The following is a 27,770-nucleotide window of genomic DNA, read 5'->3' as shown; positions in this document are numbered from 1 at the left end:
GCTACAATAGGTGACACGGGGGAGCCCATGGCACAGCCATGTTTTTGTTTTAATGGACACCTAATAAAAAGTGGTTTCTTTTTTTCAATTAGAGGACTTTGGCTTGTGTTGATTGAAGGACTAAAGTAGGTGGATAGGGACAACACACTGAAGGGCAGCTTCAGGACTGAGGACACTGTCATGATGTTGTAGATGTATGAAGACTACAGAACCAGAAACACAGGATTCATTTGCTACATGTTAAGCTAAGTTGCTCAATAACAAATGAACTGCATCCATGAGAGGTTTTACACTGAACAGACTGAATAGCCTGGTTCCTGCAGCAGCATTTAAAAACGTTACCTCACCACCACCATGTTGTTGTTGGAGCTATAACCAGAGGGTGGACTGCTAGACTAAGACTAAGGCTACATACAAACAGAAATACGTACTAATCAGTTCTAAGTAACAGATGAAAGAAATGCTAGAATTACACTTACAAAAATGGGGACAGACACTTTCTGGATGGTCTGCACAACATGGCAACACCTGGTGTTTATCATAAAGTAACCAACAGTGCAAACTCCACTGAATACGATCATCACCGGTCTACAGCCAAAATGTGCTCACTGAAGCTGATGTATATAATTGTTGGTTTGCTCTAGTTTTCGTGATATGGTTTTAGGTCAGGATTAAACCAAAAGTGCTTAACTAAAACCAGAAGTTACTAAAATCCATTTTGAGCCTTGAATTTTTAGATATAATCAAACATTCACACCTTTGGATGAAATTGGTCCGTGTGAATTGAAATTGTATTAGGTAGATGAGAGAGATGATGAGATAGCCTTTATTTGTCAGTTGCAGGTCTTTTGCCCACAACCAAGATGACAGACCTTGCCGACCGTACATACAATACACAAACATCACATTGGGGAGACAGGTCAGGCCAGGTAGCGAGGAAAAAACATCGAAATGTGTAACACAGAAGGATAATACAGGAATGCACAGATATCAACACACCATAGCACAATAAACACAGACAGCAACATGGGAAAGAGTTCCAGTGTGTACACCTGATCTGGGACCGCTGCAATCTTCGACTGCGCCTCCAACTGACCCGATAGTCCAAATCAGAGGGGAGGTAAGCGTTGGAGGTGGCGTTGGATCCGGCGTAGGGAGAGTTCAGCTGAGACGGTGTCCTTCGCCCTGCCAGGCTAAGTAAACAGTCTTCCAGCCAACCCAAGTGGCCTTGCATGGAATAGGAAGGAACAGACTCAACTCAGTCGTTATCAGGGTGTTTTGTTCAGCTCCGGCCTTGCGGCTGGCGCCAAAGGGGCATCCGCATAAATGATGGTATTTTTACTTTAGTGCGAACAGCTCATATGAATTTCAAAGCAGTTCTACAGTCCAACACTGGTCTCTCAATCTCCCGTTGGAGAACCGCGAGCTTCGCCATACTTGCGTTCTGTGATGTTGTCATTTCTTGTGCTCAAGGAGCCAATTTCTGAGAACTCACAGCAGTGTGCCTCCCCAAGATGTCATCCGATTTGCGCCCAGAGATGTTATTCCGGGCTGGCCCTTCCGAGATGTATCCAGTCTGCAGTCAGAGATCTTATTCTGAGTGTTCACAGCAGCCGTAGCCTCTCCAAGATCTTATCCGTGCTGACTCAATCAGCCCATTTTGAGAAACTCAAGCCTCGTCCCATCGTTCCAATCCCAGCGGGCAGCCTTGTGGGGGTTTGAACAGCCGGTTCCGCTTTCTTCATTCTCCGATAAGTCAGGGCCAAGCCAGCTCCGATCAGCCAGAACCCTGTTACCATGGTTCCGAATAGGTCGATATCTTCAGCACTCAGGCTCACCCAAGCCCAAACTTCTCGTTGAGAAAAGTCAGTAGTGGACACACACATAGACAGGCGAGTGAGGAGTCCTGCAGATCTACATATCATTATTTAGTGTTTCATAATCAGGCTTCTCTCTGTCTTTGTTTTTTAAACAATGATTTATTGAGTTTTTGGAAACAATACAAACAGCAACAAATCAGCACAGCCCAATACAAATGATGAATTTTATTTAAAAGCTCTGGGGTACGCTGCAGTCTATGTACGATTCTGTAATGGCGTTCCTGCAGTTGGTTACAGGAAAACATTTTCTTGGCAGATCTAAAATTTTAGACCATGCTTCTGTACTAAGCTCAATTTCAATGTCGGTTTCCCATCAAACCCTGGCCTTATCGGTGGTTACAAAATTCGGAGACAATAATTTCCCTATAACAAAAAGAGGTACATTTCTTTTTTGTGATTATTTCCTCATTAAATTTAAGAAGAAAGCTTTCAACAGGATTCAAAACAGGTTGACTGGCTGGAAATTTAAGGGACTTTACAAAACGTCTTACTTGCAGAAACCCGAAGAAATGTTTCCGCTTTATTCCTAATCAGAGGCTGTAGTGCACTAGAAAAACCTCTTCTTCCAACGTGGGCAGCAATATTGTGCCAAACCTTAAGTGTAGACATCAAAATAAAATTATTTCTGACACCAAGAGGAAGGTCATCCAGATCAATAGATAAAAGACTAAGAGGCAAAAGAGGGTCACAGCACCAGATATCTATGGGTGGTTTGCCTTGGTGTAAAAAGGAAGATAACCACCCTGAGGTTATTTGTGAAGCCCAGTAATAATATAGAAGATTAGGAACTCTCTGTCTTCTATGTTTAGACTTTTTCTAAGTTGCTACACATTGAAGAAAGGTCAAAGTGAGACAAGAAGCTTAGAATTTAAAATCAACTACCTAAACAGTGTATGTAGGTGTAAATTGTAAGAAACTGAATAACCTGGAAACAGTCGCGGCCAGCAAAACAGTCGGCTATTTTTAATCCTCATCTTTGGATTCGGCACATAAAAAAGCCACAAGAAATAACTGAACTCAGAGCTGTGGTGTGAAAGACAGCCTGTTTCAGCAAGTCTGTCTGTACAAGAGTCCACACCTCTAATTTCATATCATACTAAAGTTATTGAGTTATAAAGAAAAATCAAACATTTGTTTTAAAGGGAGAAATTAGCTATAAACAACAACACAGCCAAACACATGCACAAATGTTCGTTGTGAGTAGAGCGATGTTAGAGGGATTATATGGGCACTATTAGTTTTTGGCATATTTATGTTAGCTGCTTTTCTCAGGCCTGAGCTTGTTAACCAGTAAATCATATAACAACCTATTTTGACACTTACGATACAACAGTTACACCAGCCACATGTAGTTTAGCAAATGATTATATGTTAAACAATGTTTAAAAAAATTTGGTTTGCATGATTAAATTTTGCTCCAGCAGTGGGTTTGAGGGAAATAAAGAGATGTGTCTTAGTTATTTTGTGGTCGCTGTAGCTCAGGAGGAAGAGCAGGTCACCTACTGATCAGAAGGTTCGTGGTTCGAGCCCTGGCTTCTCCACTCTGCATGCCAAGTATCCTTGGGCAAGATACTAACCCCAAGTTGCTTTCTGATGCATCCATCAGAGTTTGCATGTAGTTAGAAAGCACTAAGTGTAGAGAAAGTGAATGTGGCATGTTGTATAGAGCACTTTGAGTACTCTGGGGGAGTAGAGAAGCGCTATAGAAGAATCAGTCCATTTATCAATGTCAGCAGAAGGTGACATTATTAGAAAAACAATAAGCATTTTTATATATCTGTCACACAGTTTGGCTACTTTGTTGCCAACCTTAGCAACACTGATGGTAGAAACAAAGTTCGTCACTGTCCTCTTGGTTACGAATGAGAGAAGATACCTCTGTCATTACAGGAAGGTCCCTGAAGGCAGGAGGCACTGTGGCTTTGCTGGAGATCATGGATATGACAATAAGATCAACAGCATGCAGGTATCTGTTTACAAGATTCCCTTTGTATTCACAATACCAGCTCAGCTTTCTAAAACATCAGCTAGGAACAGCGTACACGCACTGTGCACACGGTTACACACTGAAACCGGTATTAACCTCCTCGGACCTGGCGTCCACATATGTGGACATCACATTTTGGGTTATTTAGACCAAAATACTAAATTTTGCTCTACAAGGGCCTGATATCCACTTATGAAGACATCATACTGCTACTGTTATACCGAAATTTTAAACGAATATCCTCATATGTGGATCTTATTTTTCTTAGAAACAAAAATCAGGTAAAAAAAAAAATCTGGTAATTCTTTGTTTTTACATTGATCAGGTCCCAATCAGCCCAAATATCAAAGAGAAATTAAAAATGTATGCCGTGGAAGAGTTCGGGTCTCAGGAGGTTAAAGCTCAGACTGTCTAAACATTCAATTTCAACATTTATAAATATTGTTATAAGGTAAAGACCCTCCAATAATACAGAGAAAATGACCCCCTATGAGCAAGTTGTTGCTTAGGCAACAGTGGGAAGAAAAAAACGCCCCTTTAACAGGATAAAACCTCCAGCAGAACCAGGCTGGGTGGGGGGGGTGCAGACATGTGCCGTACTGGTCAGGGATGAGGGGAGGAAGACAGGAGAAAGACTTCCTGTGGAAGAGAGCCGCAGTGTGTAAACACAAAGTGAGTGAAGAAGAAATGCGCAATGCATCATGGGAACCCCCCAACAGCACAGGCCTAATGCAGTGTAAATAAGTGAGGATTGAGGGGCACCTGATCCAACCCTAACTACAACTAACTGCTAATTAACCTAATTACCAACAACTGAGAAGGTGTCTGAATCCAAGCTGGAAGCAAACAAACCACAAGACAGTATGTGCACATTTCATAAACATTAAGAAAAAAGAGTACTTTTATTGGTCCCCGTGGGGAAAATCCCTCTCTGCATTTAACCCATTCACTCAGTGAAGCAGTGGGCAGCCACTGGGCGCCCGGGGAGCAGTGTGTAGGGACGGTACCTTGCTCAGGGGTACCTCAGGGTAGCTGTTCAGGGGAATCGAACCCCCGACCTTCCGATCATGGGGCCACCACTCTACCTACTGAGCTATCCCTGCACATTAATCGTCTTCTTAAATACATGAAATGTAAGAAGGAATAATAATAAGTAGAAGACAGGGAACTAATTTATAAAAAAACAATTAAATATTCTTGAGATTTCTGAGGAAAAAGCCCAGAGATTCTTCCCACAATATAAGGCAACTGTCTTTATTTATGTAATGAAATGTATGCAAATGTAGAATAGCCTTTTTTTAAACTCTCGTTAAAAACTTCAGATATATCAAACATTTTCTTGCATTTGTTGTAACAAACTAACCCGTGTGATGAACTTTTGCTTCCAGACTATTTTCGTTGGCTATGGGCCCACGTTTAAGTTCAAGACTAAAGTTCCAGCCTTTGAAAACATCGAGCTTTATAACGTAATGTGTGGTGAGGAGTCCCTTTTTTTCCATCTGCATTTCTGTGTTCAGGTGTCTGGGTGTGTTTTGATATCTGATATTTTTCCACAATAAGAATGCGTTAGCTGATGTTTACGTGTGTGTGACATCTTTCGTCTGATTTCAGTCACATTTGTCCCATTCTTAGATCTTCTAGGTTTGAAACCGGCCCCTAATAATGGAACTCACGGCAGTCTGAACCACCTGCTAAGAACCCCCCCGTACAGACCCACCATGGCAGAGGAGGTCTCCAGACCAACAGTGTCTGGTGTTGTACCTGCAGGAACAGACAGCTTGGGGTGCAGCTGCGATGAAAAGGTCAGCCACGATGACTCAGAGGCAGACCTGAGCCCAACTTCCTGTCAGTCCCTGAAGGGAATTCTGTTCTTCTATTTTTCTAAACCTCTTCTAGTCTATTTTTTTGTCTTTTTTTAAAATTTCTCAACTCAATCATATGTTCAGCAGATGCAGCAACATTCTTGGCTGTACATCCATATTGTCACACTTGGCAAAATTCCTCCCATCTTCTGCTGCTCAATTTGGTGCTTGTATGAATTGCAGTCTCAGTTTCTGAGACTCACAGGAGTAGCACCCCACAGTCTGGGCTTTCTCCTCTGTCATCAGCACACCATGTTCACTGACAGAACTCATACTAACTGGATATTTTCTCCTTTTTTGGGCCAAACTCTAAAGATGGTTGTCCAGGAAAATCCCATGAGATCAGCAGTTTTTGAAGTGACCTCAGCGCCTCTTTTTAAAACTCCCTCTTCTTCACTTTTGGCCTAAAAGAGTTGACTCTAAAATTGTTTCCATAGGCCAAATTAGCCCCTTACAAAGTATGACTAACCTGCATGTATGACTGGCCAGATGCCAAACATTCGCTTGACTTTTAAATCCCACAAAAGGATCCATCTGGTCAGCTTATTTACTTAATTAAAATTTTTTTTATAAGGTGCCATATGACAGCAGCAGTCCCCAAGGTGCTTTATATTTTAGGCTAAAAACCCTACTATAATACAGAGAAGCCCCACACAACCAGAAGACTCCCTATGAGCAAGCTCTTTGGCGACAGTAGGAAGGAAAAACTCCCTTTTAACAGGAAGAAACCTCCAGCACAACCAGGCTCAGGGAGGGGCGGGGCCATCTGCTGCGACCGGTTGGGGGTGAGAGGAGGGAGACAGCACAGAAGATACACCATGAAAGAGAGATCAGCATTAAACGTGTGCTGTATAAACACACACACAGAGAAAAGAACAGCAAACATCCAGCGCAACTCATAAATGAACATTTGTAGCTAGAACAAGGTGCTGTGAGAGATTACAGAGAGCCTGAAAGGGCCCTGACATCATGGAAGTGAGCCTGCGATGTCACGAGACACCAGACTGAATCCAGAGAAGAACAAGTTCTTTAGGGTTCTGAACCATCCTCCTGACAGGTACCCTGAAACACTAGACTTTATTTCCCGTGCTAATAACAGGATCATCACTTGAAACTAAATGCAGCCAGCATTTAGAGTGGGATGACAAATATAAATTCTGTGTTCACACAGACACTGTCCACACTGCAATATATCCACAGCAACATAACAAAGACCCTAAGAGGTCCACCTGGGCCGGAACAAACCGGACCCACTGAGGCCACGAGCCGCAGGAGGCAAGGAGTAGCTTTTGACTGCCCAAGGTCAACCAGGAAATATCAGGACACCAGAGTTCAGGCATATTTAGTAATACGGCTTTGTTCTGGCACCTCTCCCTCCATGTACAAACATGAAATCTAGAGGAAGGAAGAGCAGCAACAAGAGCTGCTCACAGAAGAAAGCAGGCATCGGTGCCCAGAGATACGAAGCTCATGAAATTGAATAAAGCGTGAAAGGAGGTGCAGGGATGCAGAGAGGCTGCAAGAACATGGTAACTGTAGGCTGAAGCGCTCAGCTGAGACATCAGCGTGTCTTTGTGTCTGATTGTTTTATGAGTTCTTTAAGGAATGCAAGAAAGTTTTTATCAAGTATGTATTCAAGTCAGTAACACTTTTTTGGCCCATCGGAGGTGTCAGCACAGATGCTCTTTATACGAAACATATTAGAACTACGAGGACAAGAACTACAACCCTTTAACATTGAAGGTGACGTAGAGCCCAGTTTATCTGTACTGGTGCGGTGAAATTTTCTGTTAGTGCACAGAAGTTGACCAACATATTTCACTCACTGGCCCCACGTCCTTATTTGAGGTTTGACACCGTTTTAGTAGATAAAGCTGAATGGCTTGGACATGAGCTGTGGTTTGGGGAAGACCTGGAAGGGGACTGGTGGCAGCTCCCGGGCCTGGCAGATCCTCATGGACTAAAACAGAAATGAAGAAGTTAAAGAATTAAAAAGGGGAGGGAGGGTGGGGCACATAAACGAGAGCGAACAGGTTGTGGAGCTGGGGGAACATGTGTAGATGAGGACCAGAAGGAGGCGTGTTTGGGGGGATTCCCATGATGCATTGAGTTTTTCCTTTCCAGTCACCTTTCTCACTCACTATGTATTAACAGACCTCTCTGCATTGAATCATATCTGTTATTAACCTCTGTCTCTCTTCCACAGCATGTCTTTATCCTGTCTTCCTTCTCTCACCCCAACTGGTCGCAGCAGATGGCCGCCCCTCCCTGAGCCTGGTTCTGCCGGAGGTTTCTTCCTGTTAAAAGGGAGTTTTTCCTTCCCACTGTCGCCAAAGTGCTTGCTCATAGGGGGTCATATGATTGTTGGGTTTTTCTCTGTATCTATGAAGCGCCTTGAGGCGACTTTTGTTGTGATTTGGCGCTATATAAATAAAATTGAATTGAATTGAATTGAATTGGTTTCTGGCCCTCGGACCTTATTTGTAACACCCTTAAAGTTCCCTGGCTACTCTACCCTGACCCAAGCTTGTTTTTTGACAATAAAATAAGAAATTAATTTTTGTGTTGGTTTGTTTTTGATCCAGATTGCAACAAAATCACACATTTGGACATTATACGATCAGTGGTGTGGGCTGGGGCACTTAGTGTTGATGACGTCCTCAGATTAAAACTCCTCAGTCATCGTGCAAACGGAGAGTAAGAAATCAGCTGTAGCATAAACCTGGTATGAAAAGTAAGACCCCAGATCCATGTTTCCCTGCCTGTACCCAGCAGGATTTATTAACCATAACTGGGGTTAGCTGCTCGTCTTGTTGTGCAGAGCAGTGTGTGTGATTGGTCAGATGTGCTATCAGCTGAACTATACCATAGCAGATGACTGAAGGGCTTTTTGTTGCAGAAGTTTTGCTTTTTTGCAGTTTAACTTCATTTTACACAGTGTAAAAAGATTCATCTGCATGGGTCTGTCATTCAGGAGGATTTGATTGTTTGTGCCTTTTTTACTTGTAAAAAAAAAGTTTCTTAATGTGCGATTGCTGTTTTCTTTTAAGCCTAAATAACCTTGATGCTTCTTTGCTTTCTGCTGCAGAGCTGGGGTCGGTTCACCTCGTCAAAATCAATAGTTTATTGACAATTTTAGAGTTTAACAGCCTTCTTAGTGCAGATATTGTGTGTGTAGTTGCTGTATTGAGGTGAATTAGACCCAGCTCTGCCCTGCACTGTCTCACTTTATGCTGTGTTTGTGATTCCCATGTAGATCTCTGGCAAGAGATTGTTTCAATCTCCGATCTTTTTGCAGTTGCGTGTAAAAAGTAGGGGCCAGAGAAGTTTGAAAGTGACCCTTGTACGAGGCTATAACCTGGAGTCACTCTGGCTCTGTCTCTTACAGAACAAAGTGGAGGAGCTAAACCAGCGACTGAGGCAAGCTATGGATGGTCAGTCTTTAACGCTCCTACTGAAAATGTCATTAATAAGTGACTTTTCCTTTCAGTCCCAGCAGATAAAACTAAGCGTAGTTGCAGTGAAAGTTTGGATTTGTAGCTCGTCTAGTTTTATTTGAAATTTCTTCATCATTCTGTCGTCGTTTTAATGCATCGATCTGTAAATGTCTTTTGCTACATTCCTGCTTGTCTGCGCTCTTCCTCTCATAGACAGCAGGAACCTGCCGTTCGGTCGGCCTGCTGTCCTCTTCCGTACCAAATACTGCATCCTGCACCACAGCGACTACATCAGTGGCTACAGTGAAACTCTGTCCATGCCCGTCTGGACATCGTACACTGCCAGCAGACAGGTACTGCTCTCTCCGTCCTCTCTGTCTTTCAGTTGTTGGAAGTACAAGTGCTTAGGTGTAGTTAACTGTTTAGCAGATATTTGATGTTTCAGAATTTTTTCTATAAGTTCATCTCCTGCTTCCAGCACCATTGCTACTATTGGGGAAACCTCTTCTGAGTGCCGTCATGTCACTGATTTCACAACAGGCTTTAGTTTAGGGGGGCTGTAGCTTAGGAGGTAGAGCTGCTCATCTACTGATCAGGATGTTGGTGGTTCAATCCTTTGCTGCTCCAGTCTTCATGCCAACACCCTAACCCAGGAAGCTCTCTGATGCATCCGTCGGACTGTGAACGTTAGATGGAAAGCACTGCTTGTGTGAATGGATGCAAGTTGTATAGAGCAGAGTAGAGGCAGTGCATTTAACATTCAGACAGAGAAAACACCAACTCCTGTGTGAGATCTTAATCTCCGATTACCATGCTCATGATTTAGTGGTTACTGGTCTCCAGCTACGATCCAGACACCAAACAGCAATCTTTATGCCTGAAAGGCTGTCTTCAGAACAAAACAGCTTGGACTAAAAGCATTTTGTCAAAAACTGGATGACATTCATTCTTGGTGACTTTCACCAATGTTTCTCATGAGTCTGGTTGTGCACCTGGATCAAAGACATTTGGAAAATTTGCATCTTTTGCTGCTTCTGGTTTCACTGTGAGCCAACGTTGTTGTAATAATGTGATAAAAGGCTGAAATAATAACGGCTGTCGTTCTTATTTTGTCAGTTTCAAGGCTTCTTACTCGCCCTGAGTTTGTTTAAAGTTAGCTTCTTAGTTCGAAGACATCTTAAAAATCCATGAAAAGATTTTGTTTTATTTCCATTAATTTCCATTTTCACTCATCTAACTACAACTGTTGTTCACTTGACAACTCTTTGACAGACAGCCGGGTCTCACACAGCCACGTTTTGCAGGATACAGTCAATCCTTTGTTACACAGCGGTTGTCCTCACATTCAGCCCCGAGCTCCATCACTGCAGTTATATTAAGTATCTTTAAACAGCGAAGGATGCTATGAACCTCCTGCACAGCAGGAAACGTGCAGGTGCTGGACAGTGTCACCTGTCTCACCTGAATGCCTGCTGACTGTATCTTTTCTGTGCCATTTTTCTTTCTCTGGTCTTTGAAACAAATCCACGATATGTTTAACAGAACTTTGTATTCTGCTGGTCTTCCAGGTAGAAGTGTCTCCTCTGCCTGAAGCTCTGTCCAACTGTGTGAGACCTGATTCCAGAGTCCCTCCAGCTTACAGCCAATCATGTACCAACTACAGAGCAGATAAACACATCACGTACGCCTTTCTGTACCCACCACGTAAGTGAGCCCCCGCAGCAGAGTTAACACAGCATGTCTGGTGAAGGTTTTACTGGATTCGTATTCCTACAATAATACTACAATCATATTATTATTCTTTTTTCCCACACTTGATCGTATTCCATGACTTTATTTACCACATTAATCCTGTTTCTTTCCTTGCTGACAGAACTGTCGTCAAATCTAGACAAAAAATCCGATGCTGTCCTCATCACCAACACTGTTCCCATGTATCCTGCATTCAAGAGTAAGTCTTTACCCCAGCTTTAGTGAACTCTCTGTTTTATGCTTTTAATCCACCACCATCATCTCTCTCCCTCTCTCAGAGATATGGGGTTATTTCCAGAGAGTGCTGGTGAAGAAATACGCCACTGAGAGAAATGGAGTGAATGTACTGACTGGACCCATATTTGACTACAACTATGACGGTGTCAGAGACTCAGCTGAGAAGATACGAGAGTAGGCACACTTAATATTTCCACGTTTCTGTTAAACCTCCTTACTCCATGTATATTTTTAACTGTGGACACTGCTAATGTTCGGAAAGTGTGTGGAACAGCTTCCTGACCTTGATCTTCTCTTGCAGGTATATAAGTGGTACAATCCCAATCCCCACTCACTACTTTGTGGTCCTGACCAGCTGCTTAGACTTCACACAAACTACAGACGCGTGTAACGGACCGCTCAACAGCGCCACCTTCATCCTGCCGCACAGACCCACCAATGATGAGAGCTGCAACGTACGGATGGTCACGTTTACGTTTTCCTTCTGCTCTTTTCCTTTTCCTCATCCACAGCAGAGCAATCTTGCAAACATAACATGAAAAATGTTTCCCGCACCAAACAAATAAATTAAAGAAACCACACAGCTGAGCTGCAGCCACACCAGGTTGCTCCTCAAGCTGCTTTTGCGTAAAGAAACAGCACTGATAACAGCACTGACTCAGCTTCAGTCCGACAGGGGGATTGGAACGCTCTAATGCGTGGGTGTTCTTGCAAACACACTTCCTGCACTTATATTATTATTTTTTACAGACAGTCTTTCAGGAAACCCGTCCATCAGACCGCAAAGAGGCTGTACAGTTAGTCCTCCAGTATTGCACAGCAATAAGTGCTATTACCAATAAGCTTTGCTGTGTCTCCAAGGACAGTGTCAAGAGCATGGAGGATATTCCAGGAGACAGAAAGTTATTCTAGGAGAGCTGAACAGAGCTGTAGAGGGTCCTTAACACATCTCCATATTTGGAGGGCTAGAGGGTGGAGTATCAGCCAGCAAGTTTAGGAAGAAGTATTCAATCAATCAATCAATCAATCAATCAATCAATCAATCAATCAATCAATCAAAGCTTTATTCGCCACGTGCAGGTTGCCCTGTAGTGAAATGGGACCCTCCCCCCAGGAGGCAACAAGCATCTAAGGCGTTTGGGAAGGGAGGGGGATGCATAGAATGGGAAGAACAGTCTAAACACAGTCGTTATCAGGGTGTTGTTGTTCAGCTCCAGCCTTAAGACCACAGCTGGTGCCACAGGGGTATCCCCATGAAGTGATGGTCGTTTTTCCTTTAGTGCGAACAACTCATATCAATTTCAAAGCAGTTCTACAGTCCGACACTGGTCTCTCAATCTCCCGTTGGAGAGCCGCGAGCTTCTCCATGATGTGATCAATTTGCGCTCAGAGTTCTTATTCTGAGTATTCACAGCAGCCGTCAGCCTCTCCAAGATCTTATCCGTGCTGCACTCAATGAGCCCATTTTGAGAAACTCACGCCTCGTCCCATCGTTCCAATCCCAGCGGGCAGCCTTGTGGGGGTTTGAACAGCCGGTTCCGCTTTCTTCATTCTTCGATAAGTCAGGGCCAAGCCAGCTCCGATCAGCAAAAACCCTGTTATCATGGTTTCTCGTTGAGAAAAGGGTGTCAATTGCATTCAGAGACCAGTTGATCAAATCCATAATTCCTCTTTTAGGTTTAGAAACAGACTGTGAGAGAATGTTCCAGGGAAAAGTAAAAACACAAGACAAGGACATAAGAAGCCAAGCAAGGAAGATAAGGGAGAGGAGAGGAGAAAAAGTGTGGCTGCCTTCGCCGAGAGTTCAAACTAGTAAAATACTATAATTTTACCTTTCAAAACTGGAGCACCTCCTGCCCTGTGGTAGCTGGGATAGGCAAGATGGCATTGTGTCATTTAATATTCCAAAATGAAGGTAAAAGGTTCAAAACGACACAAAAGTGCACACCGATACTGCTGAGCTGTGCAGCGATCTCGATGCAGTGACCACAAGCATGTGGCTGTGAAGGATTGGTGGTTCGTTTGACGGCCCACCAACGTCACAGCTGATTAACTCCACATCTGTGAGGTTTAGAGCATTAGCTGGAAAACAATAAATCAAAGACATTGTCCAAAAACTGAATGAAAAGCTGCACTAATCACACGTCTTAGAAAGGAGATAATAACAGTTACTGAGCTTTAACTGTTCTCCCGGGACCCCAAACTACGCTCACGTTCTTGTGAATAAGAAACTTTGTATGTGCAAAGTCTTAAGATCAACTGAAGACAGCCTTTCAAAACATGAACCAAAGAAACATTTTCGATCTGATGTCCATTAATAAGAGGTGACTGCTGCTAACGCTGCTCGTCCTTACTGCCTCCACAGAGCTCAGAGGAGGAGTCTCGTTGGGTGGAGAGCCTGATGAAGATGCACACAGCTCGGGTCAGAGACGTGGAGCTCCTGACAGGCCTGGACCTGTACCGCAGGACCAGCCGCAGCTACGCTGAAATCCTCTCGCTCAAGACCTACATGCACACCTACGAGAGCGAGATCTGAGTTCTGCTAATGTTCCTGACGTTATCTTCTGCCGTGGTGGATCCATGTGGTACCAGGAGGAGCTGCAGTCATCTCACCCCACCAGCTGCTCTGCAGCATCTATGCTGTGGCCCTTTCACTGACTCCTTCATGTGCTTTCATCTCAGTAACTGTTATTTTGCATACATTTTGAACACCACTCAGCTAAGAGGCCACTCGAGTTTAATATTTAGCTTTTCAAAAGGCAGAGATCGATATCCATTCGCAGAAATGCTGCTGCACAATGACACTCATTTCATCCAACCATGACTGTACCCACCTATGTGTCAGAGGCTGTGACTGGAAATGAGTCACAGCATCACTAAATATGTCTCGAGATACTCGAGTAGAGTTACACCATAACAAACAGATCGGTGTAGAGACAGATTCTGACCAATCAGATAACAGCTTTTATTTTTCTTTGAATATAAGTAAGATGTTCTCCTATGTGTGTGTGGCTGTATGACATGCCAAGAGAAACACAAACTTTCTCACTTCCCTTCATCTTTAAGCAACCACTATTTTTGGATACACTCAATGAAATCAGTTTTCAAAAGTCTATAAAAGGCCATTGTGGATTTGGTTACATTGGTTACGTCCTCACGTTTGTGTATTGTCAGGTACACAATGATCTACATGTTGCACCAGTGCACAATCAGATCAGTTGTTTAAGTGTTTCACCAGCCTGGAGGCTGTTAGGAGGCTAAATAAAGAAATGATGTTTTTGCACGTGGAGGTGCCTGAAACAGCACGGTGTCAAGAATCCACGATCCTTTTTCATTCCATATTCTGGACATTGCAGCTTCAACATGGCTGACATTCATCAATAAGACCTGTTGTCACATCATTAAGAAACCTGCTGTAAGTCAGCTTCTCAGAGCACTGCGTTTCTCTTGACATCATGATGTTTTTCATGGTTATGAAGAAACAAAGGAGGTTTGTATTTTCACTGTTTCCTCTCTTCCTCGTTGATCTCCTTGGTCAGAGTGTGGGCAGTTTTCCTGTGAATGCACAAGCATTAAAGCAAGAAAGTTTATTTGCCGTGGAATTTCATCTTCTGTCCAATTCAGTCAACTTTCCAAGTCAAGTGAAAATTAATTCAAATGGAAAGCAAAGTGACCGTGAGGCTGTGGGATTACACTAGGCCCATCCATAAACGCTTTTACAAATCTGGGACTGCAGATGTAGAGAGCTAGAATCCACGTTACAGAGAAGCGACGTTTGAATGATGTCAAGGAAAAGCGCCTTGCACCACAGAGCCCCAGAGAAATCAGCAGTAAGGACTGTAAAACCAAAGCTGTCTTGTGTACGACGCATTCAAATCAAATCAAATCACTTTTATTGTCACATCACATGTGCAGGCACACTGGCACAGCACATGCGAGTGAAATTCTTGTGTGCGAGCCCCACAAGCAACAGAGATGTGCAAACACAACAACACAAACGAGCAAAATACAAGAATGGCCAACCTGAAACTAATAAATATATGTACAATATATCAAGTGACTTTCCTCGACTGATGTATGCTAAAAATTCTACTTGGTGTGTCACAGGGAGTGACACTGGTGTTTGTGATTGTGAAGGTAAATTCCAGATTTTTCTTTGTATTTTTGACTGCCAAATATGTGGGTTTCATTGTGAATTGTCCAATAACAGTGTTGATGATGATTTATTGTTTTTGGAAAAAAAACACACACCACCTGTGAGACCGACTTATTTAAACTTTATGGAGATTTGTCAATAAACAAGTGTTTTTACTAAAAGAGCTGTGCTGTCTGCTGGGGTGCTGTCAACAAGAGGAAATCCCTGTTGTGTGTCTGCGACTCAGTGTTTTGTCTTTTTGGTTCAAGTTTTATTCAGTGAGGTATGGTTTCCTGTTTATGTTACGTTTATGGTTGCTGTTCTGTTTCTGTGCCTCTGTGTTCTTGGGAAGGGTCATTGTCTTTAGCTTACGTGTCTTGAGTTCAGCTCTGTGTTTCCTGGTTTACCTTGATAGTCCTGGTCCTTTGTCAGTATAGTCTGCTTTACTTCCTGCGTCCTGTCACATTTATCCCAGCTGTGTCTCCCTCCTGTTGTGCATTTCCACTCCTTACCTGGTGTGTATTTATTGCTTGCGTTGTCCTTGGCTCTTTGTCGGTCTGTCTGCGTGTCATCCCTCGTGTAACCGCTGCTCTCCGTCCCCTCGCGTTTCCAGGTGTTTCAGGTTTTGGCTCATTTTCTGTGTTCCACCTGTTGGTTGTTTTGTTCTGCCGTCAATAAAGGCTGACTTTCTGTTAGTGATGGCCAAACAACGCTTTCTGAAGCGTTGAAGCTCGTGTTGAAAAACGGTTCATTACTCAAAGCTTTTCAACAGTCCTCTCTGGTGACATCTGGTGGCCAAACATATGACGAGCAGCTTGAATCTACAAAATAAAATGAACTGCTTCATTATGATTGGCCACTCTACAGAGTGGAGTTCACAGTTCTGTCTGATATTGGGCCGCCGTTGTGCTGCTTTGAGCATGTATTCTTTGGGGGGTGAAAAACTTGCCATGTTTATTTGTTTAATAAATAATTTTGATCAATAAACATTCCTTGTTTAAACATGTGCCATGGTGTGGTCTTTCTTTGCTCGTGACTCCTCGGCGTTTGTAAATGCAATAGATTAAAAATACATATAATAATGTACAAAACATTATGCGGTATGCTGTGACGTCCTGACTCCGTGTACTTATGCAATCAATCGCTGGACAGTTATGTTTATAAGTCACATTAAATTAGGCCAGTTTTCTTATACGCATTTTTGACCCGGGGGTAGAACTGATCATGAACTTGTAAAGTAAAAGTGATGCATTTAAAGTCAACCTGTTTGGTTTTTATTTAAGAAGAGAATTTGTTCCACTGTGCGACGGTCGAGTCTGTTTCTTTTCGTGGAGATAATTTCTCCTGCCTTAGAGGAAATCCTCTCACATGGAGCAGAAGACGCTGGCGTGCACAGACCATCAGCTGGGTGAGGCCTCCTGAAAACCCACCTCTTTACCCTGGCCTTTGACACCACGAGAGATGTTGGTTTTTAGTTTGATTTTGGTTGTTTTTAGTTGATTCTATGCAGTTTTATCTCGTTTTACAGTTTTTGCCCGTTGCCTGAACACATTTTGCAAAACTTTGCTCATTGTGCCAAAACTGTACACACAAGTACACATGACACAACACTGGGAAATATACCATTCACATCTGTGCCAAATTGAAACTCTACTCTCAAAACCTAAACTCTGCTATCAAAACCTAACATTCCTTTGTCAAAATGTAACTCTGTTGACAAAATGACACATACTTGCATCATATGCAAACACTTACAGAGCAGGGGGAACACACTAGTCTACTTTATATAAAGCACTGCAGTCTTTGATTTCCATTGTTCATTCAGAAGGCATATTTTCAGGAGACACATTTGCAAACAACCAAAAAAGCAAATAGGCCTACTCAATATTGTACATTGCAGTACCATGAATTCAGATAAAGCAAAAAAAAAAAAAAAACAAAAACCCATAATACAGTAATAGAAAAAACACTATACTGTAAACAAAAAATCATGACAATTGTGCATACGTGGGCTCATGGATCCCGCCGTCTGTTGGGGTCTGGCCACAGGACCTCATCAACATCGCAAGCAATGTCTCCTCCCGCTAGGCACCGGGGAAAATATCCTCTTCCATGTCAAAACCATCCATGGATTGCTGTCACCTGAATGTCGCCGCAGGCCTGTTCCATTGCCTGCAGAAGAGGCATGCAGGCATGTAGTTGGCGGTCATATACACGCCATCTCCAAGCCGAAAAAAATTCCTCTATAGGGTTTAAAAATGGTGAGTAAGGGGGCAAGCATACCACTTCAAGTTGACTGTGGTTGGAGAACCAGGCCTGGACCAGAGCAGCCCGATGGAAACTGACATTATCCCATATCACCACAAACCTGGGCTGATCTGGTCTGTTCTGTACAACTATATCATGGAGAGCATCTAGAAATGTGAGTATGTGTTGCCTATTGTATGGACCTAGTATTGCATGATGGTGCAGAAGCCCTCGAAGGCATATGGCGGCACATAATGTGATGTTTCCCCCGCGCTGCCCTGGGACGTGCACAATTGCCCTTTGGCCAATTACATTACGACCCCGTCGTCTTGTTTTGCTCAGGTCGAATCCAGCTTCATCAATGAAAATGAATTCATGAGGCTGTGCAGCTCCATCCATGGCCAAGATTCTCTGAAAAAAAGGGGAACATATCACTGTACTACAGTGCTACACATACAGCACCCTCACCCCATCACACAGGTACCTGTGTAGCTCTCAGAATGGATCCATGTGGTACTGATATGGTACATATTCAGCTGCTACTGGACTTCACCAATACTCTATTGTACATGTAAAGGACAGTTACACTTACCCGTACATATTCAGCTCGAAGTCCTTTGACCCTGTCACTGTTCCCCTCGAATGGGACTCTGTAGAGCTGCTTCATGGTGATGCTGTGTTTTCCCAAGATGCGTCTGATGGTGGTGATGCTCACATGGTCTATGTTGCTGAACACTTGCCTGTCTGCAAGTTCCTGCTGTTGTGTGAACAGGCGTTGGCGTCCTCCCCCAGAAGGTCTTCGAGTCATTCTAGAAAAATACAACCACATATTGTCATCGGTTTGCTTATTTTTCTTACAGTACTTTACTGTATGTACTGTGTCATCCACTGTACAACACTGTACTTCAATATAAGTAATCATGGTATGTTTTATGACTCGAAGACCTTCTGGGGGAGGACGCCAACGCCTGTTCACACAACGGCAGGAACTTGCCGTTGTGGACCTAGTGAGGGCAGACAATGCCATCCGTCTCCACCAGCTACGAAAGCAAATACTTGCAGACAGGCGAGTGTTCAACAACACTGTGCAAAACAAGAGGACGGGGTCGTAATGTAATTGGCCAAAGGACAATTGTGCACGTTCCAGGGCAGCGCGGGGGAAACATCACATTATGTGCCGCCATAAGCCTTCGAGGGCTTCTGCATCATCATGCAAAACTAGGTCCATACAATAGGCAACACATACTCACATTTCTAGATGCTCTCCATGATATAGTTGTACAGAACAGAGCAGATCAGCCCAGGTTTGTGGTGATATGGGATCATGTCAGTTTCCATCGGGCTGCTCTGGTCCAGGCCTGGTTCTCCAACCACAGTCAACTTGAAGTGGTATGCTTGCCCCCTTACTCACCATTTTTAAACCCTATAGAGGAATTTTTTTCGGCTTGGAGATGGCGTGTATATGACCGCCAACCACATGCCCGCATGCCTCTTCTGCAGGCAATGGAACAGGCCTGCGGCGACATTCAGGTGACAGCAATCCATGGATGGTTTTGACATGCAAGAGGATATTTTCCCCGGTGCCTAGCGGGAGAAGACATTGCTTGCGATGTCGATGAGGTCCTGTGGCCAGACCCCAACAGACGGCGGGATCCATGAGCCCACGTATGCACAATTGTCATGATTTTTTGTTTACAGTATAGTGTTTTTTCTATTACTGTATTATGGGTTTTTTGTTTTTTTTTTTTTTTGCTTTATCTGAATTCATGGTACTGCAATGTACAATATTGAGTAGGCCTATTTGCTTTTTTGGTTGTTTGCAAATGTGTCTCCTGAAAATATGCCTTCTGAATGAACAATGGAAATCAAAGACTGCAGTGCTTTATATAAAGTAGACTAGTGTGTTCCCCCTGATCTGTAAGTGTTTGCATATGATGCAAGTATGTGTCATTTTGTCAACAGAGTTACATTTTGACAAAGGAATGTTAGGTTTTGACAGCAGAGTTTAGGTTTTGAGAGTAGAGTTTCAATTTGGTGCAGATGTGAATGGTATATTTCCCAGTGTTGTGTCATGTTTACTTGTGTTTAGGGTTTTGGCACAATGAGCAAAGTTTTGCAAAATGTGTTCAAGCAACGGGCAAAAACTGTAAAACGAGATAAAACTGCATAGAATCAACTAAAAACAACCAAAATCAAACTAAAAACCAACATCTCTCGTGGTGTCAAAGGCCAGGGTAAAGAGGTGGGTTTTCAGGAGGCCTCACCCAGCTGATGGTCTGTGCACGCCAGCGTCTTCTGCTCCATGTGAGAGGATTTCCTCTAAGGCAGGAGAAATTATCTCCACGAAAAGAAACAGACTCGACCGTCGCACAGTGGAACAAATTCTCTTCTTAAATAAAAACCAAACAGGTTGACTTTAAATGCATCACTTTTACTTTACAAGTTCATGATCAGTTCTACCCCCGGGTCAAAAATGCGTATAAGAAAACTGGCATAATTTAATGTGACTTATAAACATAACTGTCCAGCGATTGATTGCATAAGTACACGGAGTCAGGACGTCACAGCATACCGCATAATGTTTTGTACATTATTATATGTATTTTTAATCTATTGCATTTACAAACGCCGAGGAGTCACGAGCAAAGAAAGACCACACCATGGCACATGTTTAAACAAGGAATGTTTATTGATCAAAATTATTTATTAAACAAATAAACATGGCAAGTTTTTCACCCCCCAAAGAATACATGCTCAAAGCAGCACAACGGCGGCCCAATATCAGACACTGTGAACTCCACTCTGTAGAGTGGCCAATCATAATGAAGCAGTTCATTTTATTTTGTAGATTCAAGCTGCTCGTCATATGTTTGGCCACCAGATGTCACCAGAGAGGACTGTTGAAAAGTTTGAGTAATGAACCGTTTTTCAACACGAGCTTCAACGCTTCAGAAAGCGTTGTTTGGCCATCACTAACAGAAAGTCAGCCTTTATTGACGGCAGAACAAAACAACCAACAGGTGGAACACAGAAAATGAGCCAAAACCTGAAACACCTGGAAACGCGAGGGGACGGAGAGCAGCGGTTACACGAGGGACGACACGCAGACAGACCGACAAAGAGCCAAGGACAACGCAAGCAATAAATACACACCAGGTAAGGAGTGGAAATGCACAACAGGAGGGAGACACAGCTGGGATAAATGTGACAGGATGCAGGAAGTAAAGCAGACTATACTGACAAAGGACCAGGACTATCAAGGTAAACCAGGAAACACAGAGCTGAACTCAAGACACGTAAGCTAAAGACAATGACCCTTCCCAAGAACACAGAGGCACAGAAACAGAACAGCAACCATAAACGTAACATAAACAGGAAACCATACCTCACTGAATAAAACTTGAACCAAAAAGACAAAACACTGAGTCGCAGACACACAACAGGGATTTCCTCTTGTTGACAGCACCCCAGCAGACAGCACAGCTCTTTTAGTAAAAACACTTGTTTATTGACAAATCTCCATAAAGTTTAAATAAGTCGGTCTCACAGGTGGTGTGTGTTTTTTTTCCAAAAACAATAAATCATCATCAACACTGTTATTGGACAATTCACAATGAAACCCACATATTTGGCAGTCAAAAATACAAAGAAAAATCTGGAATTTACCTTCACAATCACAAACACCAGTGTCACTCCCTGTGACACACACACACGTAGGAAAATATTTAGTATACACATCCAGAAATGCATACACTATTATATATTGTACATATATTTATTAGTTTCAGGTTGGCCATTCTTGTATTTTGCTCGTTTGTGTTGTTGTGTTTGCACATCTCTGTTGCTTGTGGGGCTCGCACACAAGAATTTCACTCGCATGTGCTGTGCCAGTGTGCCTGCACATGTGATGTGACAATAAAAGTGATTTGATTTGATTTGAATGCGTCGTACACAAGACAGCTTTGGTTTTACAGTCCTTACTGCTGATTTCTCTGGGGCTCTGTGGTGCAAGGCGCTTTTCCTTGACATCATTCAAACGTCGCTTCTCTGTAACGTGGATTCTAGCTCTCTACATCTGCAGTCCCAGATTTGTAAAAGCGTTTATGGATGGGCCTAGTGTAATCCCACAGCCTCACGGTCACTTTGCTTTCCATTTGAATTAATTTTCACTTGACTTGGAAAGTTGACTGAATTGGACAGAAGATGAAATTCCACGGCAAATAAACTTTCTTGCTTTAATGCTTGTGCATTCACAGGAAAACTGCCCACACTCTGACCAAGGAGATCAACGAGGAAGAGAGGAAACAGTGAAAATACAAACCTCCTTTGTTTCTTCATAACCATGAAAAACATCATGATGTCAAGAGAAACGCAGTGCTCTGAGAACCTGACTTACAGCAGGTTTCTTAATGATGTGACAACAGGTCTTATTGATGAATGTCAGCCATGTTGAAGCTGCAATGTCCAGAATATGGAATGAAAAAGGATCGTGGATTCTTGACACCGTGCTGTTTCAGGCACCTCCACGTGCAAAAACATCATTTCTTTATTTAGCCTCCTAACAGCCTCCAGGCTGGTGAAACACTTAAACAACTGATCTGATTGTGCACTGGTGCAACATGTAGATGTACCTGACAATACACAAACGTGAGGACGTAACCAATGTAACCAAATCCACAATGGCCTTTTATAGACTTTTGAAAACTGATTTCATTGAGTGTATCCAAAAATAGTGGTTGCTTAAAGATGAAGGGAAGTGAGAAAGTTTGTGTTTCTCTTGGCATGTCATACAGCCACACACACATAGGAGAACATCTTACTTATATTCAAAGAAAAATAAAAGCTGTTATCTGATTGGTCAGAATCTGTCTCTACACCGATCTGTTTGTTATGGTGTAACTCTACTCGAGTATCTCGAGACATATTTAGTGATGCTGTGACTCATTTCCAGTCACAGCCTCTGACACATAGGTGGGTACAGTCATGGTTGGATGAAATGAGTGTCATTGTGCAGCAGCGAATGGATATCGATCTCTGCCTTTTGAAAAGCTAAATATTAAACTCGAGTGGCCTCTTAGCTGAGTGGTGTTCAAAATGTATGCAAAATAACAGTTACTGAGATGAAAGCACATGAAGGAGTCAGTGAAAGGGCCACAGCATAGATGCTGCAGAGCAGCTGGTGGGGTGAGATGACTGCAGCTCCTCCTGGTACCACATGGATCCACCACGGCAGAAGATAACGTCAGGAACATTAGCAGAACTCAGATCTCGCTCTCGTAGGTGTGCATGTAGGTCTTGAGCGAGAGGATTTCAGCGTAGCTGCGGCTGGTCCTGCGGTACAGGTCCAGGCCTGTCAGGAGCTCCACGTCTCTGACCCGAGCTGTGTGCATCTTCATCAGGCTCTCCACCCAACGAGACTCCTCCTCTGAGCTCTGTGGAGGCAGTAAGGACGAGCAGCGTTAGCAGCAGTCACCTCTTATTAATGGACATCAGATCGAAAATGTTTCTTTGGTTCATGTTTTGAAAGGCTGTCTTCAGTTGATCTTAAGACTTTGCACATACAAAGTTTCTTATTCACAAGAACGTGAGCGTAGTTTGGGGTCCCGGGAGAACAGTTAAAGCTCAGTAACTGTTATTATCTCCTTTCTAAGACGTGTGATTAGCGCAGCTTTTCATTCAGTTTTTGGACAATGTCTTTGATTTATTGTTTTCCAGCTAATGCTCTAAACCTCACAGATGTGGAGTTAATCAGCTGTGACGTTGGTGGGCCGTCAAACGAACCACCAATCCTTCACAGTCACATGCTTGTGGTCACTGCATCGAGATCGCTGCACAGCTCAGCAGTATCGGTGTGCACTTTTGTGTCGTTTTGAACCTTTTACCTTCATTTTGGAATATTAAATGACACAATGCCATCTTGCCTATCCCAGCTACCACAGGGCAGGAGGTGCTCCAGTTTTGAAAGGTAAAATTATAGTATTTTACTAGTTTGAACTCTCGGCGAAGGCAGCCACACTTTTTCTCCTCTCCTCTCCCTTATCTTCCTTGCTTGGCTTCTTATGTCCTTGTCTTGTGTTTTTACTTTTCCCTGGAACATTCTCTCACAGTCTGTTTCTAAACCTAAAAGAGGAATTATGGATTTGATCAACTGGTCTCTGAATGCAATTGACACCCTTTTCTCAACGAGAAACCATGATAACAGGGTTCTGGCTGATCGGAGCTGGCTTGGCCCTGACTTATCGAAGAATTAAGAAAGCGGAACCGGCTGTTCAAACCCCCACAAGGCTGCCCGCTGGGATTGGAACGATGGGAGAGGCGTGAGTTTCTCAAAATGGGCTCATTGAGTGCAGCACGGATAAGATCTTGGAGAGGCTACGGCTGCTGTGAATACTCAGAATAAGATCTCTGACTGCAGACTGGATACATCTGGAGAAGCTCGCGGCTCTCCAACGGGAGATTGAGAGACCAGTGTCGGACTGTAGAACTGCTTTGAAATTGATATGAGTTGTTCGCACTAAAGGAAAAACGACCATCACTTCATGGGGATACCCCTGTGGCACCAGCTGTGGTCTTAAGGCTGGAGCTGAACAACAACACCCTGATAACGACTGTGTTTAGACTGTTCTTCCCATTCTATGCATCCCCCTCCCTTCCCAAACGCCTTAGATGCTTGTTGCCTCCTGGGGGGAGGGTCCCATTTCACTACAGGGCAACCTGCACGTGGCGAATAAAGCTTTGATTGATTGATTGATTGATTGATTGATTGATTGATTGATTGATTGATTGATTGAATACTTCTTCCTAAACTTGCTGGCTGATACTCCACCCTCTAGCCCTCCAAATATGGAGATGTGTTAAGGACCCTCTACAGCTCTGTTCAGCTCTCCTAGAATAACTTTCTGTCTCCTGGAATATCCTCCATGCTCTTGACACTGCCCTTGGAGACACAGCAAAGCTTATTGGCAATAGCACTTATTGCTGTGCAATACTGGAGGACTAACTGTACAGCCTCTTTGCGGTCTGATGGACGGGTTTCCTGAAAGACTGTCTGTAAAAAATAATAATATAAGTGCAGGAAGTGTGTTTGCAAGAACACCCACGCATTAGAGCGTTCCAATCCCCCTGTCGGACTGAAGCTGAGTCAGTGCTGTTATCAGTGCTGTTTCTTTACGCAAAAGCAGCTTGAGGAGCAACCTGGTGTGGCTGCAGCTCAGCTGTGTGGTTTCTTTAATTTATTTGTTTGGTGCGGGAAACATTTTTCATGTTATGTTTGCAAGATTGCTCTGCTGTGGATGAGGAAAAGGAAAAGAGCAGAAGGAAAACGTAAACGTGACCATCCGTACGTTGCAGCTCTCATCATTGGTGGGTCTGTGCGGCAGGATGAAGGTGGCGCTGTTGAGCGGTCCGTTACACGCGTCTGTAGCTTGTGTGAAGTCTAAGCAGCTGGTCAGGACCACAAAGTAGTGAGTGGGGATTGGGATTGTACCACTTATATACCTGCAAGAGAAGATCAAGGTCAGGAAGCTGTTCCACACACTTTCCGAACATTAGCAGTGTCCACAGTTAAAAATATACATGGAGTAAGGAGGTTTAACAGAAACGTGGAAATATTAAGTGTGCCTACTCTCGTATCTTCTCAGCTGAGTCTCTGACACCGTCATAGTTGTAGTCAAATATGGGTCCAGTCAGAACATTCACTCCATTTCTCTCAGTGGCGTATTTCTTCACCAGCACTCTCTGGAAATAACCCCATATCTCTGAGAGAGGGAGAGAGATGATGGTGGTGGATTAAAAGCATAAAACAGAGAGTTCACTAAAGCTGGGGTAAAGACTTACTCTTGAATGCAGGATACATGGGAACAGTGTTGGTGATGAGGACAGCATCGGATTTTTTGTCTAGATTTGACGACAGTTCTGTCAGCAAGGAAAGAAACAGGATTAATGTGGTAAATAAAGTCATGGAATACGATCAAGTGTGGGAAAAAAGAATAATAATATGATTGTAGTATTATTGTAGGAATACGAATCCAGTAAAACCTTCACCAGACATGCTGTGTTAACTCTGCTGCGGGGGCTCACTTACGTGGTGGGTACAGAAAGGCGTACGTGATGTGTTTATCTGCTCTGTAGTTGGTACATGATTGGCTGTAAGCTGGAGGGACTCTGGAATCAGGTCTCACACAGTTGGACAGAGCTTCAGGCAGAGGAGACACTTCTACCTGGAAGACCAGCAGAATACAAAGTTCTGTTAAACATATCGTGGATTTGTTTCAAAGACCAGAGAAAGAAAAATGGCACAGAAAAGATACAGTCAGCAGGCATTCAGGTGAGACAGGTGACACTGTCCAGCACCTGCACGTTTCCTGCTGTGCAGGAGGTTCATAGCATCCTTCGCTGTTTAAAGATACTTAATATAACTGCAGTGATGGAGCTCGGGGCTGAATGTGAGGACAACCGCTGTGTAACAAAGGATTGACTGTATCCTGCAAAACGTGGCTGTGTGAGACCCGGCTGTCTGTCAAAGAGTTGTCAAGTGAACAACAGTTGTAGTTAGATGAGTGAAAATGGAAATTAATGGAAATAAAACAAAATCTTTTCATGGATTTTTAAGATGTCTTCGAACTAAGAAGCTAACTTTAAACAAACTCAGGGCGAGTAAGAAGCCTTGAAACAGACAAAATAAGAACGACAGCCGTTATTATTTCAGCCTTTTATCACATTATTACAACAACGTTGGCTCACAGTGAAACCAGAAGCAGCAAAAGATGCAAATTTTCCAAATGTCTTTGATCCAGGTGCACAACCAGACTCATGAGAAACATTGGTGAAAGTCACCAAGAATGAATGTCATCCAGTTTTTGACAAAATGCTTTTAGTCCAAGCTGTTTTGTTCTGAAGACAGCCTTTCAGGCATAAAGATTGCTGTTTGGTGTCTGGATCGTAGCTGGAGACCAGTAACCACTAAATCATCAGCATGGTAATCGGAGATTAAGATCTCACACAGGAGTTGGTGTTTTCTCTGTCTGAATGTTAAATGCACTGCCTCTACTCTGCTCTATACAACTTGCATCCATTCACACAAGCAGTGCTTTCCATCTAACGTTCACAGTCCGACGGATGCATCAGAGAGCTTCCTGGGTTAGTGTGTTGGCATGAAGACTGGAGCAGCAAAGGATTGAACCACCAACATCCTGATCAGTAGATGAGCAGCTCTACCTCCTAAGCTACAGCCCCCCTAAACTAAAGCCTGTTGTGAAATCAGTGACATGACGGCACTCAGAAGAGGTTTCCCCAATAGTAGCAATGGTGCTGGAAGCAGGAGATGAACTTATAGAAAAAATTCTGAAACATCAAATATCTGCTAAACAGTTAACTACACCTAAGCACTTGTACTTCCAACAACTGAAAGACAGAGAGGACGGAGAGAGCAGTACCTGTCTGCTGGCAGTGTACGATGTCCAGACGGGCATGGACAGAGTTTCACTGTAGCCACTGATGTAGTCGCTGTGGTGCAGGATGCAGTATTTGGTACGGAAGAGGACAGCAGGCCGACCGAACGGCAGGTTCCTGCTGTCTATGAGAGGAAGAGCGCAGACAAGCAGGAATGTAGCAAAAGACATTTACAGATCGATGCATTAAAACGACGACAGAATGATGAAGAAATTTCAAATAAAACAAGACGAGCTACAAATCCAAACTTTCACTGCAACTACGCTTAGTTTTATCTGCTGGGACTGAAAGGAAAAGTCACTTATTAATGACATTTTCAGTAGGAGCGTTAAAGACTGACCATCCATAGCTTGCCTCAGTCGCTGGTTTAGCTCCTCCACTTTGTTCTGTAAGAGACAGAGCCAGAGTGACTCCAGGTTATAGCCTCGTACAAGGGTCACTTTCAAACTTCTCTGGCCCCTACTTTTTACACGCAACTGCAAAAAGATCGGAGATTGAAACAATCTCTTGCCAGAGATCTACATGGGAATCACAAACACAGCATAAAGTGAGACAGTGCAGGGCAGAGCTGGGTCTAATTCACCTCAATACAGCAACTACACACACAATATCTGCACTAAGAAGGCTGTTAAACTCTAAAATTGTCAATAAACTATTGATTTTGACGAGGTGAACCGACCCCAGCTCTGCAGCAGAAAGCAAAGAAGCATCAAGGTTATTTAGGCTTAAAAGAAAACAGCAATCGCACATTAAGAAACTTTTTTTTTACAAGTAAAAAATCGT

At 43.3% G+C, this 27,770-nt stretch overlaps 3 protein-coding genes across 9 annotated transcripts in view; 1 reads left to right on the top strand and 2 right to left on the bottom strand.

The window, feature by feature from the left end:
* LOC102290575 (ectonucleotide pyrophosphatase/phosphodiesterase family member 2) overlaps positions 1 to 15,126 on the top strand; it is a 76,181-nt gene extending 61,055 nt beyond the window's left edge. For 2 of the 6 annotated variants that reach the window (XM_042213625.1, XM_042213624.1), the window contains exons 16-25: positions 3,771 to 3,846; positions 5,256 to 5,343; positions 5,500 to 5,669; positions 8,986 to 9,163; positions 9,380 to 9,519; positions 10,735 to 10,870; positions 11,040 to 11,117; positions 11,197 to 11,329; positions 11,457 to 11,619; positions 13,521 to 15,126. In XM_042213625.1, coding sequence (XP_042069559.1) covers positions 3,771 to 3,846; positions 5,256 to 5,343; positions 5,500 to 5,669; positions 8,986 to 9,163; positions 9,380 to 9,519; positions 10,735 to 10,870; positions 11,040 to 11,117; positions 11,197 to 11,329; positions 11,457 to 11,619; positions 13,521 to 13,691 — 1,333 coding nt within the window. In that variant the 3' untranslated portion in view covers positions 13,692 to 15,126. The remainder of the gene's footprint in view (positions 1 to 3,770; positions 3,847 to 5,255; positions 5,344 to 5,499; positions 5,670 to 8,985; positions 9,164 to 9,379; positions 9,520 to 10,734; positions 10,871 to 11,039; positions 11,118 to 11,196; positions 11,330 to 11,456; positions 11,620 to 13,520) is intronic. The other 4 variants (XM_005946341.3, XM_042213628.1, XM_042213627.1 and 1 more) reach the window with 4 other exon arrangements.
* A 946-nt stretch (positions 15,127 to 16,072) lies between these two features.
* LOC121812203 lies at positions 16,073 to 18,345 on the bottom strand. The gene is made up of 3 exons (XM_042213635.1): positions 18,130 to 18,345; positions 17,574 to 17,948; positions 16,073 to 17,462 (listed from the first exon to the last, which is right to left on the bottom strand). Exons 1-3 carry the CDS (start codon positions 18,343 to 18,345, stop codon positions 17,406 to 17,408), a joined length of 648 nt encoding a protein of 215 aa, XP_042069569.1. The 3' UTR covers positions 16,073 to 17,405.
* A 3,033-nt stretch (positions 18,346 to 21,378) lies between these two features.
* On the bottom strand, positions 21,379 to 27,742 carry LOC121812201 (ectonucleotide pyrophosphatase/phosphodiesterase family member 2-like). 2 transcript variants are annotated; one of them, XM_042213622.1, is made up of 7 exons: positions 27,328 to 27,742; positions 26,972 to 27,111; positions 25,621 to 25,756; positions 25,374 to 25,451; positions 25,162 to 25,294; positions 24,872 to 25,034; positions 21,379 to 22,969 (listed from the first exon to the last, which is right to left on the bottom strand). In XM_042213622.1, the coding sequence occupies exons 1-7, from the start codon at positions 27,332 to 27,334 to the stop codon at positions 22,799 to 22,801; spliced, it is 828 nt and encodes a 275-aa protein (XP_042069556.1). In that variant the 5' UTR covers positions 27,335 to 27,742; the 3' UTR covers positions 21,379 to 22,798. The 2 variants fall into 2 exon arrangements, with proteins under 2 accessions (XP_042069556.1, XP_042069557.1); XM_042213623.1 differs by having other exon boundaries at positions 24,881 to 25,034; positions 27,328 to 27,738.
* Between the last annotated feature and the right edge of the window lie 28 nt (positions 27,743 to 27,770).

Source organism: Haplochromis burtoni, unplaced genomic scaffold (genome assembly GCF_018398535.1).
Source record: "Haplochromis burtoni strain Fernald_Lab_line unplaced genomic scaffold, NCSU_Asbu1 Contig_461, whole genome shotgun sequence".
Taxonomy (NCBI): Eukaryota; Metazoa; Chordata; class Actinopteri; order Cichliformes; family Cichlidae; genus Haplochromis; species Haplochromis burtoni.
This window is presented reverse-complemented; position numbering and strand designations above follow the sequence as displayed.

Coding starts and splice junctions, on each gene's coding strand:
- LOC121812203 (XM_042213635.1), bottom strand. CDS start 18,345: ATGACTCGAAGACCTTCTGGGGGAGGACGCCAACGCCTGTTCACACAA. Junction 17,949..18,129: donor TTCGAGCTGAATATGTACGG/GTAAGTGTAACT, acceptor CCTTTTTTTCAG/AGAATCTTGGCCATGGATGG. Junction 17,463..17,573: donor ACCACAGTCAACTTGAAGTG/GTATGCTTGCCC, acceptor CCTCTTCTGCAG/GCAATGGAACAGGCCTGCGG.
- LOC121812201 (XM_042213622.1), bottom strand. Junction 25,452..25,620: donor CGCCTTTCTGTACCCACCAC/GTAAGTGAGCCC, acceptor CCTTGCTGACAG/AACTGTCGTCAAATCTAGAC. Junction 22,970..24,871: donor AGAGCTGCAACGTACGGATG/GTCACGTTTACG, acceptor CTGCCTCCACAG/AGCTCAGAGGAGGAGTCTCG.